This window comes from Triticum dicoccoides, chromosome 7B, assembly GCF_002162155.2.
Source record: "Triticum dicoccoides isolate Atlit2015 ecotype Zavitan chromosome 7B, WEW_v2.0, whole genome shotgun sequence".
Taxonomy (NCBI): Eukaryota; Viridiplantae; Streptophyta; class Magnoliopsida; order Poales; family Poaceae; genus Triticum; species Triticum dicoccoides.
The window spans coordinates 730,638,772-730,652,206 of NC_041393.1; the positions used below are offsets into that span (position 1 = coordinate 730,638,772).

At 44.5% G+C, this 13,435-nt stretch overlaps 1 protein-coding gene across 1 annotated transcript; it reads left to right on the forward strand.

The window, feature by feature from the left end:
* Nucleotides 1-1,905: 1,905 nt before the first annotated feature.
* Nucleotides 1,906-2,536, forward strand: LOC119339579. The gene has a single exon (XM_037611582.1). The coding sequence runs from the start codon at nucleotides 1,906-1,908 to the stop codon at nucleotides 2,404-2,406; it is 501 nt and encodes a 166-aa protein (XP_037467479.1). The 3' UTR covers nucleotides 2,407-2,536.
* The last annotated feature ends 10,899 nt before the right edge of the window (nucleotides 2,537-13,435 follow it).

Below are 13,435 nucleotides of genomic sequence, written 5' to 3' on the forward strand. Positions count from 1 at the left end.
TCCTCTCCTCGGTACCCTCGCACGCGCTAGGGTTCCTGCGCCGCCGCCACACGGGAGCTTGTCGACCAGCCCAGCGTCCTCTGGATCGCCGCCGCCCCTCTCCGGATCGCCGCCGTCACCGCCCCGGATCGCTAACTTCGCCGTCATCCGGATCGCCGCCGTCGCCGTCGAAATCGCCGCCAACGTCTCGTCGCCCCGGATCACCGCCGTCTGGATCCTTCCAGGGCGTCGCATTGATCCTTCCAGGGCGTCGCATCCTTATGAGTGCCACGAACACCACACTAGCAGCCACCACCAGCGGAATGCCGCTACAATCTTCCAGCCCCCAGGCACCATCGGCACTGGGCCCGCCGCCACCACGGACGACCTCGGCGACAGCAGCCGCAAGGCAGTTGACGGGTGGGGTACCTTTCTGGCGGTGCTAGGGTTCGACCCAACGTCGCCCGGGGGAGTGACTTCGCTGGTCATTCGGATTTCAATTCATATATATCTATGATTCTCAAGGTATGAAGTGCTTGCTGTCGAGTTAGTCAGTTTGTTGGTGATGAGATCAATACTAAATAGCTGCATATTTCGTCTGGCATCACTTGAACTATCATTTGCTTTACGTGTGCTTACTGAAACATGACCTAGCCTGAATACGTCTTTTATTTAAGATATGCAACTTCTTTTTTATGTCTGAATGCTTCTATGGATTTTTCGAAAGACGGGCAGTTTTAGGCTGGTCCCCGTTGCTTAGTCCCGGTTGCACAACCGGGACTAAAGACCCTTACGAATCGGGACTAATGTCCTGTTCTCTACTAGTGTAATGTCTCGTTTTCTACTAGTGATGGGTAGCTCCGTACTCGGCCGCGTGGGAACATGGCTACTACTGGTGGCGGACTGCGAGTGGAGAGTAGCAACTGTGTAGGACAATGGGTGGGAGGGAGTTGGACGTGGATGGGTAGGGTTTCGGTGTCGGTGGTCAGCTTAAGTAGCCGGGCTAGGGCACTATGTGGCCTGCCGGAGCGGCGCCACGCGACGATGGAGGAGACGAGCTCGAACAACCGTGTTTCAAAGTGTTTCCGTTTGGGACCACCGTCAATCCGGCGTGGCGGACGCGACCGGTCGCTTCGGGCCTTACCATATCCATCACATCTTCGTGCTGGATATGACCTGTGCCGGTCAGCTGGGGCGTTTGAGGCGCTGTTTGGGGCGAGTTTTCCTGACAGGTCACTGATCGGGTCGCACACCCGGATGTTTGAGGCGAATTTGGGTGTTGTGAGTGGCTTTGGGGCTTCCCGAGAAATTGAAAGATTTCGTTGAAATTGTTAAGATTCTGACCAAAAAATGGTACATTCCGAAATAATCAAGCACGGGCTTTTCTGGTCAAAACGTAGATCGATCATGACGAGCTGTGAGTACGGGACGCAACGCTAGATGAGAGAAGAGGAGGACGGAGGGTTAAAAATCTTGGGTTGCGGGCCCGGCCCAACTCCTTTTGGGTTTCGGCCTATCGGGGAGTGTGGCGACCGGACCGGGCAAGATAGAGAAACGAAACTACTTTGTGGACGACAGTTCGTGCCCGATTTATGGACGATGAATAATCGGACGTTGTTCTGCATGCTGCTTGCTCACACGAACGTTGTGATTAGATTTTCGTGTGTATAGCCGGTTTCAGACACGATAGCTTGCCATGGCTCGTGGACAAGTAAGCCGCTGAACGCGAGAGTTGAAAAGGGCGGCGAGGGTTAGAAAATCTGGAGTTGCGAGCCCGGCCCAACTCCTTTCGGCTTTCGGCCTTTCGAGGCGTGACCCGGCAAGAATAAACGACCGGGCAAGTTTTGGGGGATTTCGCGTTGCCGTTTCTTCTCTCTCGCAAAGAAATAGTCGAACGTCCCCGTGCCCAGATCGAAACCGCCGAGCATGTCCACCACCTCCGTGCGCCGCCCCTGCCTGCTCGCCCTCGCCGCCATCCTCGCCATCCTCCTCAGCTTTCCGCCGGAGACGGCGCAATATGTCCATGGTCCTCTCCTCAACTATCCACCGCTAACGGCGCAAGTATCATATGATCCTCCGTGGTCCGACGAGTACTGGGCCAACGAGCCCGTCGTCGGCGAGGCGGCCACCGTCGCCGCCAGACGCGCGGAGGCGGGCGGCTACGCGTACGGCTGCGCCAGGCTATGGCTCGCATGGGGCTGCCCTCCCGCTCCCGGCGAGGGGGTCAACGGAACCCTGGTCTACGGGAGGCGGTCCTATGATCGGGAGCTGGATCGCTTCGAGGAGGAGAGGCGGCACTGCAGCGTCGACCGCGTCCATCGGAACCATCCGGAGGAACACCTCTTCCGTCGCACCTACCCGGCGACTAGATTTGATCTTTACTGTTGTGCCTGTTGCTTTTCATGTGGTCCCTACTACAAAAAATAAACAATTTGTTTTCCTAGCAGCACTAGCTAGAATTTTTTATACGCTTCTACAGTAATAAACCATTGTTTCGTGCATAAGTCTGGATTTTTGTTTCAGACTTGTAAACATGATTCTTATCAAGAAGTGGCTACACAGAAACAATTCTTCTATACAGCATCAGAAAGATATAAATATTGACGAGTAAACTATAGTAGCTAAATTGGAGAATGTTGCTTTATCCAACTAATACATGCGTTTTGATGTATCAATATTGTCAACGCTCATCCACTGATATGTACAAAAATCATAGTTTGTGTCTATAAATAAATTTACCAATGGATGGCATCATGGAACTTGGAAGTGAGTCGCGTTGAATCAGCCAAAGTCATTGAATCATTGTTTGTGTCTATAAATAAACTTACTGAGGGAGACTTTAAACGAGACAAACAAAAAATAGACAATTTGCTTTCGTAGTAGCACTAGATAGAATATTCTATACGCTTCTAATAAACCATTGTTTCGTGCATAAGTCTGGACTTTTTTTCAGATTTTTTAAACTTGTAGACGTGATTCTTATCAAGAAGTGGCTCTCCAATGGACACGGGCATGTGCAAGGACTCGCACATGTTTCAGTCATATTCTTGGAAACGGAATTCACGACATGGTAAGTAAGCAAAGTGTACAATAGGATATGTCGAGGAGGAAAATAAGAATTATCATGTTGTTCCCTGCCACTACACAGAAGCAGTCCTTCTATACAGCATCATAAAGATATAAATATTGACGAGTAAACTATAGTAACTAAATTGGAGAAGTTTGCTTTATCCAACTTCCACCTGCGTTTTGATGTAGGAGTATCAATATTGTCAACTGCCCACAACGCTCATCCACTCGTATGTACTCCCTCCGTTCCAAATTACTCGTCGTGGTTTTAGTTCAAATTTGAACTAAAACCACGACGAGTAATTTGAAACGGAGAGAGTACAAAAATCGTAGTTTGTGTCTATAAACTTACCAACGGATGGCATCATGGAACATGGAAGGGAACCGTTGAATTAGCCAAAGTAGAAAAGATATGGCAACACCGATTTTGATACTGACTGTGCGGACTACACTGGTACCAAGATTGAGCATTAGCATCACTGTTGTGCATCCCGTCAGATATAGCATGATACTAGCAATACCCGCGCGGCGGCACGCCGCGCCCTGTCGATACATTACATGCATATATATAGTATTTTGGCTCATGTAATAAAAAATCAGAGCTTCATGTGTATAAGTTTGTAGTTATAAATCTGTTTACAAGAAGGCAAATTATATATGCACATAAATAACTTGAAAAGGATACATTTATTACCAGCATGAGTGTTACCTCTTGCTAGATGGAAAGCATACATTGCCATTTCAATAGATTTGCCGCACGCATGGCAACACAACATTGTGAGAATAATATATTACAAAATCCATTGCTAAAATGCAACACATTTTGACATGATGCATAGACAGGGCACGTCGTTGATGTATGCATTTTCTCGGTAACAAACAAAGAAGTCAATGTGTACTACAAAAATTGTGAAAGACACATAGGCACATTGGTAGTTTAGCACCTTGCTGAAATAGTAACGATCACAAGTCACAAAAGAGAGACTTCACTGATTACTTCGAGGTCATGTTAGTTTAGCATATTGTCGGGATTGCGTAATTAGCATGACATTGTACTGCAATCCAACATTCAGACCATATTTTATCTCAATTCTAACAAAGAAATTTCAAAATGCTCAACTCAGTGAGATCATATTGGTACAAGAAGCATGATCAAGTGAAAACACTAAAAAAAGTGACAACACTTGGTATATGAATTTGGTAAGGAGCCATGAAAATAATTAGCTAGAACTGCCGAGGTCTGGGTCAACCTCGGACAGTCCAAGAGTTGGTGTGCCTCTCAAAGACACACCGACCCAACATTATCTTTCTTTCTGAAACAAGGAAAAATAAAGAGTATGTTGAAAGTTTGCGCTACCGCTTGGGTATGAAAAATGTGTTTGTTGTTTCTTTGCCAGGAAAAGGTGGAGGTGTAGCAGTTTTTTGGGATGACCTTTATACTCTGCAACTGAACAAATATGGTGAACATTTTATTGATATGTACATTTGCAAAGAAGATGGCAGTAAATGGAGAAGTACCTTTGTCTATGGTGAACCAAGGGCAAGCCAAAGGTATGTGATGTGGGAATTGTTAAGGCGTATTAAGCCGCCTCGGAACGGACCATGGTTTATGGTTGGTGATTTTAACGAAGCTATGTGGCAGAATGAGCATTTTTCTCGGAATAAGCGGTCGGATAAACTTATGGCAAATTTTCGTGAGGTTTTATCGGAATGCAATTTATTTGATTTGGGTTTTTCAGGTGTTCCTTGGACTTACAATAACAAGCAGGAAGGTCACAAAAATGTGAAAGTGCGTCTTGGCCGTGCGGTGGCTTGTCCTCGGTGGTCCTCCATGTTCCCTAATTGTACGGTCCAACATATTATCAGCTCAAGGTCAGATCATTGTCCTCATCTTATTCAAGTGATGGGAGTTCCTCGTCCCGGGATGCTTATTAAAAATCTGAGATATGAAGCATACTGGGAGAGAGAGGCTGGGGCACTGAATGATCAAATTGAATTGGTTTGGAATAAAAGTACGCATGTCCGTGACCTGGGAGATGTGGCAAATAAGTTGGACAGTCTTATGAAGTCCCTTCATGGGTGGAGTAAGGAACATATTGGTTATTTGCCCAAAAAGCTTGAAACGGCGCGAAAGAGATTAAATTTGCTCTTCAAAAGAAATGACCATACTGCTGTTATGGAAAGGAAGAAAATCCTGGCGGAGATGGATGAACTTTTGATTAAGGAAGAAATCATGTGGAAGCAGAGATCTTGTTTGGACAAAATGAAATGGGGTGATAGGAATACAAAATTCTTTCAGCGAAAGGCTACATGGAGAGCTAAGAAGAATAATATCTCGGCCCTTAAAAGGAGCAACGGGTCCCTCTCTCATGATGTGGACGAGATTAAAGGTATCACAAACTCTTTTTTTAAGAATCTCTACTCTTGTGACAAGACAGTAAACCCTTCTTATATTATCTCTCTTGTGAAACCTCTGGTGAATGATGAGATGAATGAGGATCTTTGTAAGCCTTTTTCTGAACAAGAGATTAGTGATGCGCTCTTTCAAATTGGTCCGTTGAAGGCTCCAGGGCCAGATGGGTTTCCAGCTGGCTTTTTCCAGAGGAATTGGGGTTTGCTAAAGGAAGATATTGTTCGTGCAGTTCAACAATTCTTTATATCGGGATGTATGCCGGAGGGGATAAATAATACAACTATTCTGCTTATTCCGAAAGTGAAGAACCCCCAGTCGATAAAAGATTTTCGGCCAATCAGTCTATGCAATGTCATATATAAAATTATCTCCAAGTGTCTTGTCAACAGACTGAGACCTCTGTTGGACGGTATGATTTCTCCAACCCAAAGTGCGTTCATCCCTGGAAGATTAATTTCTGATAATGCTCTTATAGCTTTTGAATGTATGCATTCGTTGAGTACGCTAAAAGACAGCCGAGGTGAATATTGTGCGTACAAGCTGGACCTAGCCAAGGCATATGATCGTGTAGACTGGAGGTTCTTGGAAAGTATGCTTCGGGCATATGGTTTTGCTCCAGTGTGGGTTAAGTGGATTATGATATGTGTGACATCAGTCAAATTTTCTGTGCGGTTTAATGGCCAGTTGTTAGATTCGTTCCAACCTTCATGGCCAGTTGTTAGATTCGTTCATGGCCAGTTGTTAGATTCGTTCCAACCTCAGGCAAGGGGATCCTCTATCTCCTTACGTTTTCCTATTTGTGGCTGAGGCTCTTTCGTTGTTACTCCATGATGCTACGGCGAAGGGGGTTATTCAGGATTTTCGGCTGAACAGACATGCTCCAGGGGTCTCACATTTATTATTTGCGGATGATAGCCTCCTATTTTTTAAGGGTTCTTTGGAGCAAGCTCTGGTCATTAAACGGATTCTGGCTGCTTATGAGGAGGGGACGGGTCAATTGCTAAGTCCGGATAAATGCTCCATTTTGTTTGGTAAAAAGTGTAGCCTGGGAGATCAAGTTTCTATCTCGGTGGTTCTCAAAATCACCTCTGATGGTTTTGAGGATAAATATCTTGGTTTACCTGTGCCAGAAGGGCGGATGAAGGCTGGTAAATTCCAATCTACAAAAGATAAAGCGCTTAAGCGGGTTTCAGACTGGATAGAAAAATATGCTTCTAGTGGTGTGAAGGAGCTTTAGATTAAGTCAGTCGTTCAGTCTCTTCCAGTCTATGCCATGGGGATTTTTAAATTTCCTGCTTCTATTTGTGAAGAGTTATCCCAAATCATTAGGAATTTTTGGTGGGGTGACCAGGAGGATAGGAAGAAAACTCATTGGCTAGCATGAGATAAGTTGAAAAGACCCAAAGGAGAAGGAGGTATGGGCTTTAGAGATTTGAGATTATTTAATCAACCGCTTTTGCCGAAACAAGCTTGGCGTTTACTGGTCTTTCCGGACTCGTTATGTGCAAAGGTGATGAAAGCAAAGTATTATCCTCATGGGCATTTGCTAGACACTGTATTCCCTCAGGTGACATCGACTACTTGGCAAGGTATTATGCATGGTCTTGAGCTGCTGAAAAAGGGGGTCATTTGGAGAGTTCGCGACGGTGCAAATATAAATATTTGGAGAGACAATTGGCTTCCTAGAGATTCGGGGCTTCAAATTTCAGCAAAAAAGAACAGAACCAGACTCAAATGTGTGTCTGAATTATTCATTAGTGGCTCAACAAGATGGGATGAGAATCTTATTCGGCATCTGTTCTTTCCACATGATGCGGACGAAATTTTGAAGTTGCGTGTTCTGACTGTCGGTGATGGAGATTTCATTGCTTGGCACTACGAAAAAAATGGTTTATTCTCAGTTAAAAGTGCGTATAAGTTGGCGCTCAAACTTAAGGACTCTATGATTGAGTTAGGGAGTTCAAGTGGTGCTGCTAATGGGGAAAGGAGGCTATGGAATATTATTTGGAAGGCTCAGGTCCCTCAGAAAATCAGAATTTTTGCATGGCGTGCTGCGACACAAAGTTTGGCGGTTCAAGTTAACAGAGTTAAACACCACCAAACTACCATTGGTCTGTGCTCGATTTGTGGCGTAGAAGATGAATATGTATTTCATGCACTGGTAAGCTGTCCTAAGGCTCGTGCGTTGCGTCTGGCGGTAAGGGAGGTATGGAATTTACCAGATGAAGTGGTTTTCAATTTTACGGGGCCGGATTGGTTACTTGTCTTATTGGATCAAGTAAGGCCGCTGGTGCGTGAGCAAATTATATTCATATTTTGGAGGGCTTGGCATCTGAGGAATGATTTGATTTTTGGTAAGAGAAAGGAAAAAATCTCCGACTCGGTGAGGTTCATTCAGAATTACTGGACGTCCTTCTCGTCTTGTCATCCCAATGTCAAGATGGAGATTAGCATCAAAGGTAAAGAGAGGGTGCATGGCTTAAATTTTACTAATGATATGCGAAAGAATCTTGTGACTTGGCAGGCTCCCGCTACGGAGATCATTAAGATTAATGTTGATGCAAGTTATGTGGAGGCTTTAAGGGCTGCAAGTGTGGGCGTCGTGGCCAGGAACCATACTGGAGAAGTTATCATATCGTCCTGGGATTATATTGGGGTGTGCAATAGCGCGGAAGAAGCGGAACTGAGAGCGACCCTTGCGGGGCTATACATTGGTATTACTCTCCACAAGGCCATCATTTTAGAAACGGATTGTTCTTTTGTGGCTTCTTTCCTTCGAAATGATCTTCTAGACAGGTCTCCTCTGGTGGATCTAAAGATAGAAGCTTTGAGTTTAGCCAAAATGATGATAAATTGCAAGATATCCAAGATTAACAGAACGGCTAATAGGGTGGCGCACTGAGATTGCGAAGTTCAGCTTTGATAATAGGTCCGATGGTGTGCTCCTTAATAGTGTTCCGCCCTGCGTGGCTGATTTTGTAACTGATGATTGTATGAATATTTTAAGTTAATTAATATATGGGAGGGGTTTTCAAAAAATAATAATAAGTACCTACATCATGAAAGCAAAATCTATGGCTAAATAGTAATGTTTCCCCAGGGCAACATTGGCTTAATAATTGTATTGTTTGGCAGTAAACCTTCCATGTGTAAAGGAGTATTTGTAGATTATTCCAAAAAATAGAGTACCTACCATATTAAAAATATATTAAGAAAAGCATGGACATCCAATCATTCACTGGATGGGCAGCAAAGCAAACCTAACATCATCAGAACAAAGGTGGCATGCATGCATCAGACCAATTATGTTTAAATGTAATCCCAAAGTTCTTGGCATATAAGGGGAAATTCCCACAATTCCGTTCATACTTGCTTGGAAAATCAGCTTGACGAAAACAACAACAAAAAATCCCAGGATAAATCGCCATGTCCACCCAAGGAGCATACCACTCCGTTACCCAGAAGTACAAATAGCAAGCCCATGGAACTTGCTTGGAAATCAAGTTGAAAAATTTTGCTTGTAAATCCGAAAATACATAAAAACAGAAAGAAAAACTAACCCTTTACTAATACCTTAAGAAATTAATTAGTTTAAGACAGTACATGTTGGTGTATCCAATAAATTTAATAATTAGTTTAGGACAGTACATGTTGGTGTATCCGTGTATGCATGTTTAATTCAACTTTGGATTATGTTCAAATAATCAGATTTAGCACTGAGCTGAATTAAAGTATGGTCGTTAAAGCATCAGAGTATAGGCTCTTTGTGACTGTAAATGAAGACTCTCCTCAGTTGTTAACTACAATATGATCATGCAATGTACAAACTCTGAACAGGAAAGCATCAAGCAAAGGTTCAAAGATCAGCTAGTACAAAAGTTTGCGGATAGCAATAGGCCAGGCAGCTACTGCTACCACCATTATGTTTTGCAAGCAAGTGCATTTCAGTGCAGCACCACATCTCCGACTCTTCAACTAATCAGGGACTAAACATTTTCTCCAGAGGACTCCGTGCGCCGAGTACGGCAACATGAAAGGACGGCGAAGAAGGATTCATATGCTCCTGGATATTCTGCAGGTCAAAGAGAGAAAACGGACCACATCGCGCACGCACCAGTAGAACAGCCGCTCGGGCTTGGGCATGTCCATCGTGACCGCCGCCTCGGAGTCAGGTCAAGGGGAAGGGGAGGAGCAGGTTGGCCAGCGCGTCGTTGATGGATTGTCGAGAAGCTGAGGAGGGACGTGCAGGAGAGGAGAAAAGGGAGAAGACATCGCCTCAGTTTGGCCGCTCTAGAGCACGCACACTAACCTGCACCAAGCACGCGCACACTCAGAGTCACACACACACATACACGTAGCTCTCGCGCGCACCCATCAGCTAGCACACACACACACTCATCTATCCTAGGCACCACAGAATCAAGAGAGCGAGCAGTATGCATGCATCCGATGTCGCAGTGCGCAGAAGAGCACCTTCGAGCCGAGAACCTTCACGTCCTTCGCGCTGGCAGCTGCGTACGTGCCTTAGAAGCCGGGTAGTCGATGGAATCACGTGCAACGCCGCGGAGGTCAGTCACCCAGACCTGCACCAGAACGCCACCGCCGCTTTCGCCGGCGCTGTTGGACTCCTTGTACAGCCGCAGCGCCTGCACGTCCGCTCCTTCACCCCGCCGCTCCCGCCGGTAATGCTGCAATGCCAATGCAGCTGAACCGCCGCAACTAATCTAGCGGAAGCTAGTTTGCTACTGCTGTCGCCACCATGTCCACCGTGTTTGGCTGGCCCCATGAGAACGGACGGGGAGCTCCGAAGCTCCATGGCCACCTACGGTTCGTTGCACGCACGAACGCACCACAGGAGATCCACGTCCTGCTGCCGCACCGGACGCCTCCCAGCGAGATCCGCGAGCAGCATCAGTCGCATCCCATCTCTGCCACAGCTGCTCTCGCCATCGCCCTCCACCGCGAGAAACGGTGCATGGTTGTTGCAATGAGGAGGAGAAATCGGGGCAGAGATTGAGCCTTTATATAGGAGCAATACGGCGATAGGAGCAATACGGCGATGGATCGAACGAAAACGAACACGTAAACGACCTCTCTAGAATCTAGATGGAACGATGGAAGCGGCACCGATCAGAAGCAGCAGCAGCCTCTAGATTACACGATCGGAGGGAGATTGGCTTTTTACGGTAAGCGGCACAAAGAACGCTGACGCACGCCAACACACGTCAATCCTAAGGAAAAAGCCCAGAAAGAAGAGAAGGAAGCTTGCACACGTACGCATCCACCGAAGAAGGCGGCGAAGTCAACAGGCCATGCTGGCCCACAGGCAACTGAATTCGCTAAGCGCACAATCCAATCGATACACACGTTAAAAAAAATTTGAGCGACGATCTACAGCCACCATGTAATTCTACACGCGGTCATATCCCAATTAAATAGCACGTGCCACATCCAGAATTCACCATTGGTCATTTTCATCCAAGTGTATCAATATTAGAGCGAAAACCTTGCCGGATATAGAGGCTTGGGTATTAGGGGTGGGGGGAGGGCGGAAACAACAATAGTTTGAGATTATCAGAATGGGAATGTATCCAAGTAAATAAAGGACACCCAGAGTGCAGAATAAGTTATTTTTCATCTGAGGTAATCTTACGATCATTTTATAAATAAATTACATTTGAAATACAAATGGTTACTCCCTCCGTCCTAAAATAAGTGTCTCAACTTTGGCCTTTTCACTATTCTGACCCTTTGAACGAACTTTGTCACAAAATGAACTCGACGTGAAAGTATTTCACGATCTGACCCTTTTAGCAACGCCACAGCCCGCGGCGTTTCTGTCCAACATAGAAACGCCGAGGTAGCTAGCGTTTCTGATCAAAGAGGAAACGCTGAGGTAGCTAGCGTTGCGGACCAGGTAAGAAACGTCGAAGGCGCTGGCGTTGCAGCCCATTATTGAAACACCAATGACCATGGCGTTGCTGCTCTTTTTCATGTGCATGTGGAATGTGGATGAACAACCTAATTAATACGGCTAATTAATTTTGGCCAAACAGGGCAGCAACGCCATGGTTCCTTGGCGTTCCTATGATGGCCAGAAACGCCAGCGTCTTTGGCGTTTCTTACCTGGTCCGCAACACTAGCTACCTCGGCGTTTCTTCTTTGATCAGAAACGCTAGCTACCTCGGCGTTCCTACGTTGGCTAGAAACGACGCGGGCTATGACGTTGCTAAAAGGGTCAGATCGTGAAATACTTTCACGTCGAGTTCATTTTGTGACAAAGTTCATTCAAAGGGTCAGAATAGTGATTTCGGCCCTCAACTTTGTACTAACTCTAGTATAAATTTATATTAAGATTGAGACACTTATTTTGGGACAAAGGGAGTACACTCATATTGATACACTGCGTAAAATTTGACATAAGAAAAAAAATATAGGTCATAAGACCAGAAAAATTACATTTTATCTACATTTTACACTATGTTTTTACATTTCTAATTTTATGAAACATAAAATATTTTTTATGACAATTATATATTTTCTTACGTTCTTTTTTTATGTCTGAAATAAGAAAAAAATTACGGAACGTAAAATTATGACGCATTGACGTTAAAATAGAGGGGGTGAAGAATAACTATTCATCACCCTGGGTGGAGAATAAGTTATTCTTCACCCGAGGTAATCTTACGGTCATTTCATAATTAAATTACGTTTGGAATTCAAATAATTACATTCCTATTGATTCACTACGTAAATTTTGGCATAAGAAAATAAAAATATAGGTCATAAAACAAGAAAATTTGCAGTTTATGTGTATTTTACAGTATGTTTTACGTTTGTAATTTTACCTAACACAAAATATTATTTACGACGATTATATATTTTCTTACGGTCTCTTTTTACGTCGGAAATAAGACAAAACTTACGGAACGTAAAATTACGATGCATTGATGGTAAAATAGAGGGGGGGATAATTATTCCTCACTCAAGCTGACGAATAGTCAATCCCTAGTTTTGTCTTCAGAGAATATACAACAACACACAGTAGCATTTGAACCCAGAAGAACTAATGCACATTTATACATCTCTGAACTGTTCAGTACCTCTGTAGTTTCCACGACAAATCTTGGGCGTGAATATACAGCAATACACACTAGCATTTTACAAATGAGTAGATTGAATTGAACTATTTAAAAGATGGAACATGAGAACATCATCAGGTTGAACACCCGCAAAAAAGGAATCATCAGGTTGAAAGATGTTGTAGTTTCTCCTGGTAACAAATATTCATCTACTCATTTTTAGGCACCTACGAGAAGCAAAACTGCACTTGCCAATGACGTTTCATTTATGCTTCCCAAGGACCAACTTGTAAACAAAACACAAAAAATTGTGAACGTTTTTTTGCAAATTGTAGAAGAAACTAATTGGTTGTAGCTAGCAGTACCATGTGATATTTGAACAAAATCTGGATGGGGAAATTAATCACAAACTGCAGCATGACAACAAACCATACTAATCTAGATGCTTCCTTCTTAGGATGTGGCGCGCTCTCCACACTTATCGTTTGAGGGCTACTGCCATGAAATAGGAACACACGTCCGAGTAGATGAAGCAATTAGTTCATGTCGGCAAAATAATTTGCTGAATACAAAGTTGTTCATTATGTTTGCCCAACTACTGCATCCAGAGTGAGTCCTCTCGGATTGGCGGTGCGGTACCGTGCAGTTGCTGCACGGTAGTTCCAGTTATTATATAATATCGGTACTACCTCTATGTCGGGCAGCTGTACTACTTCGTGCATTGCAGCTAGGGTTTGCAACCTAAGTGGTTGTACCACTTCGGAGTTTTTTTTTGCATCATAATGGTCAGATTCTTGGGGTCCTATTTAAGGGGGTCTTCTTTCCCAATGGATATAACAATTCTGAGCAGGTTTTCCCCCTCACTGTTGACCCTTGGAGTTTGCTTTCTCTC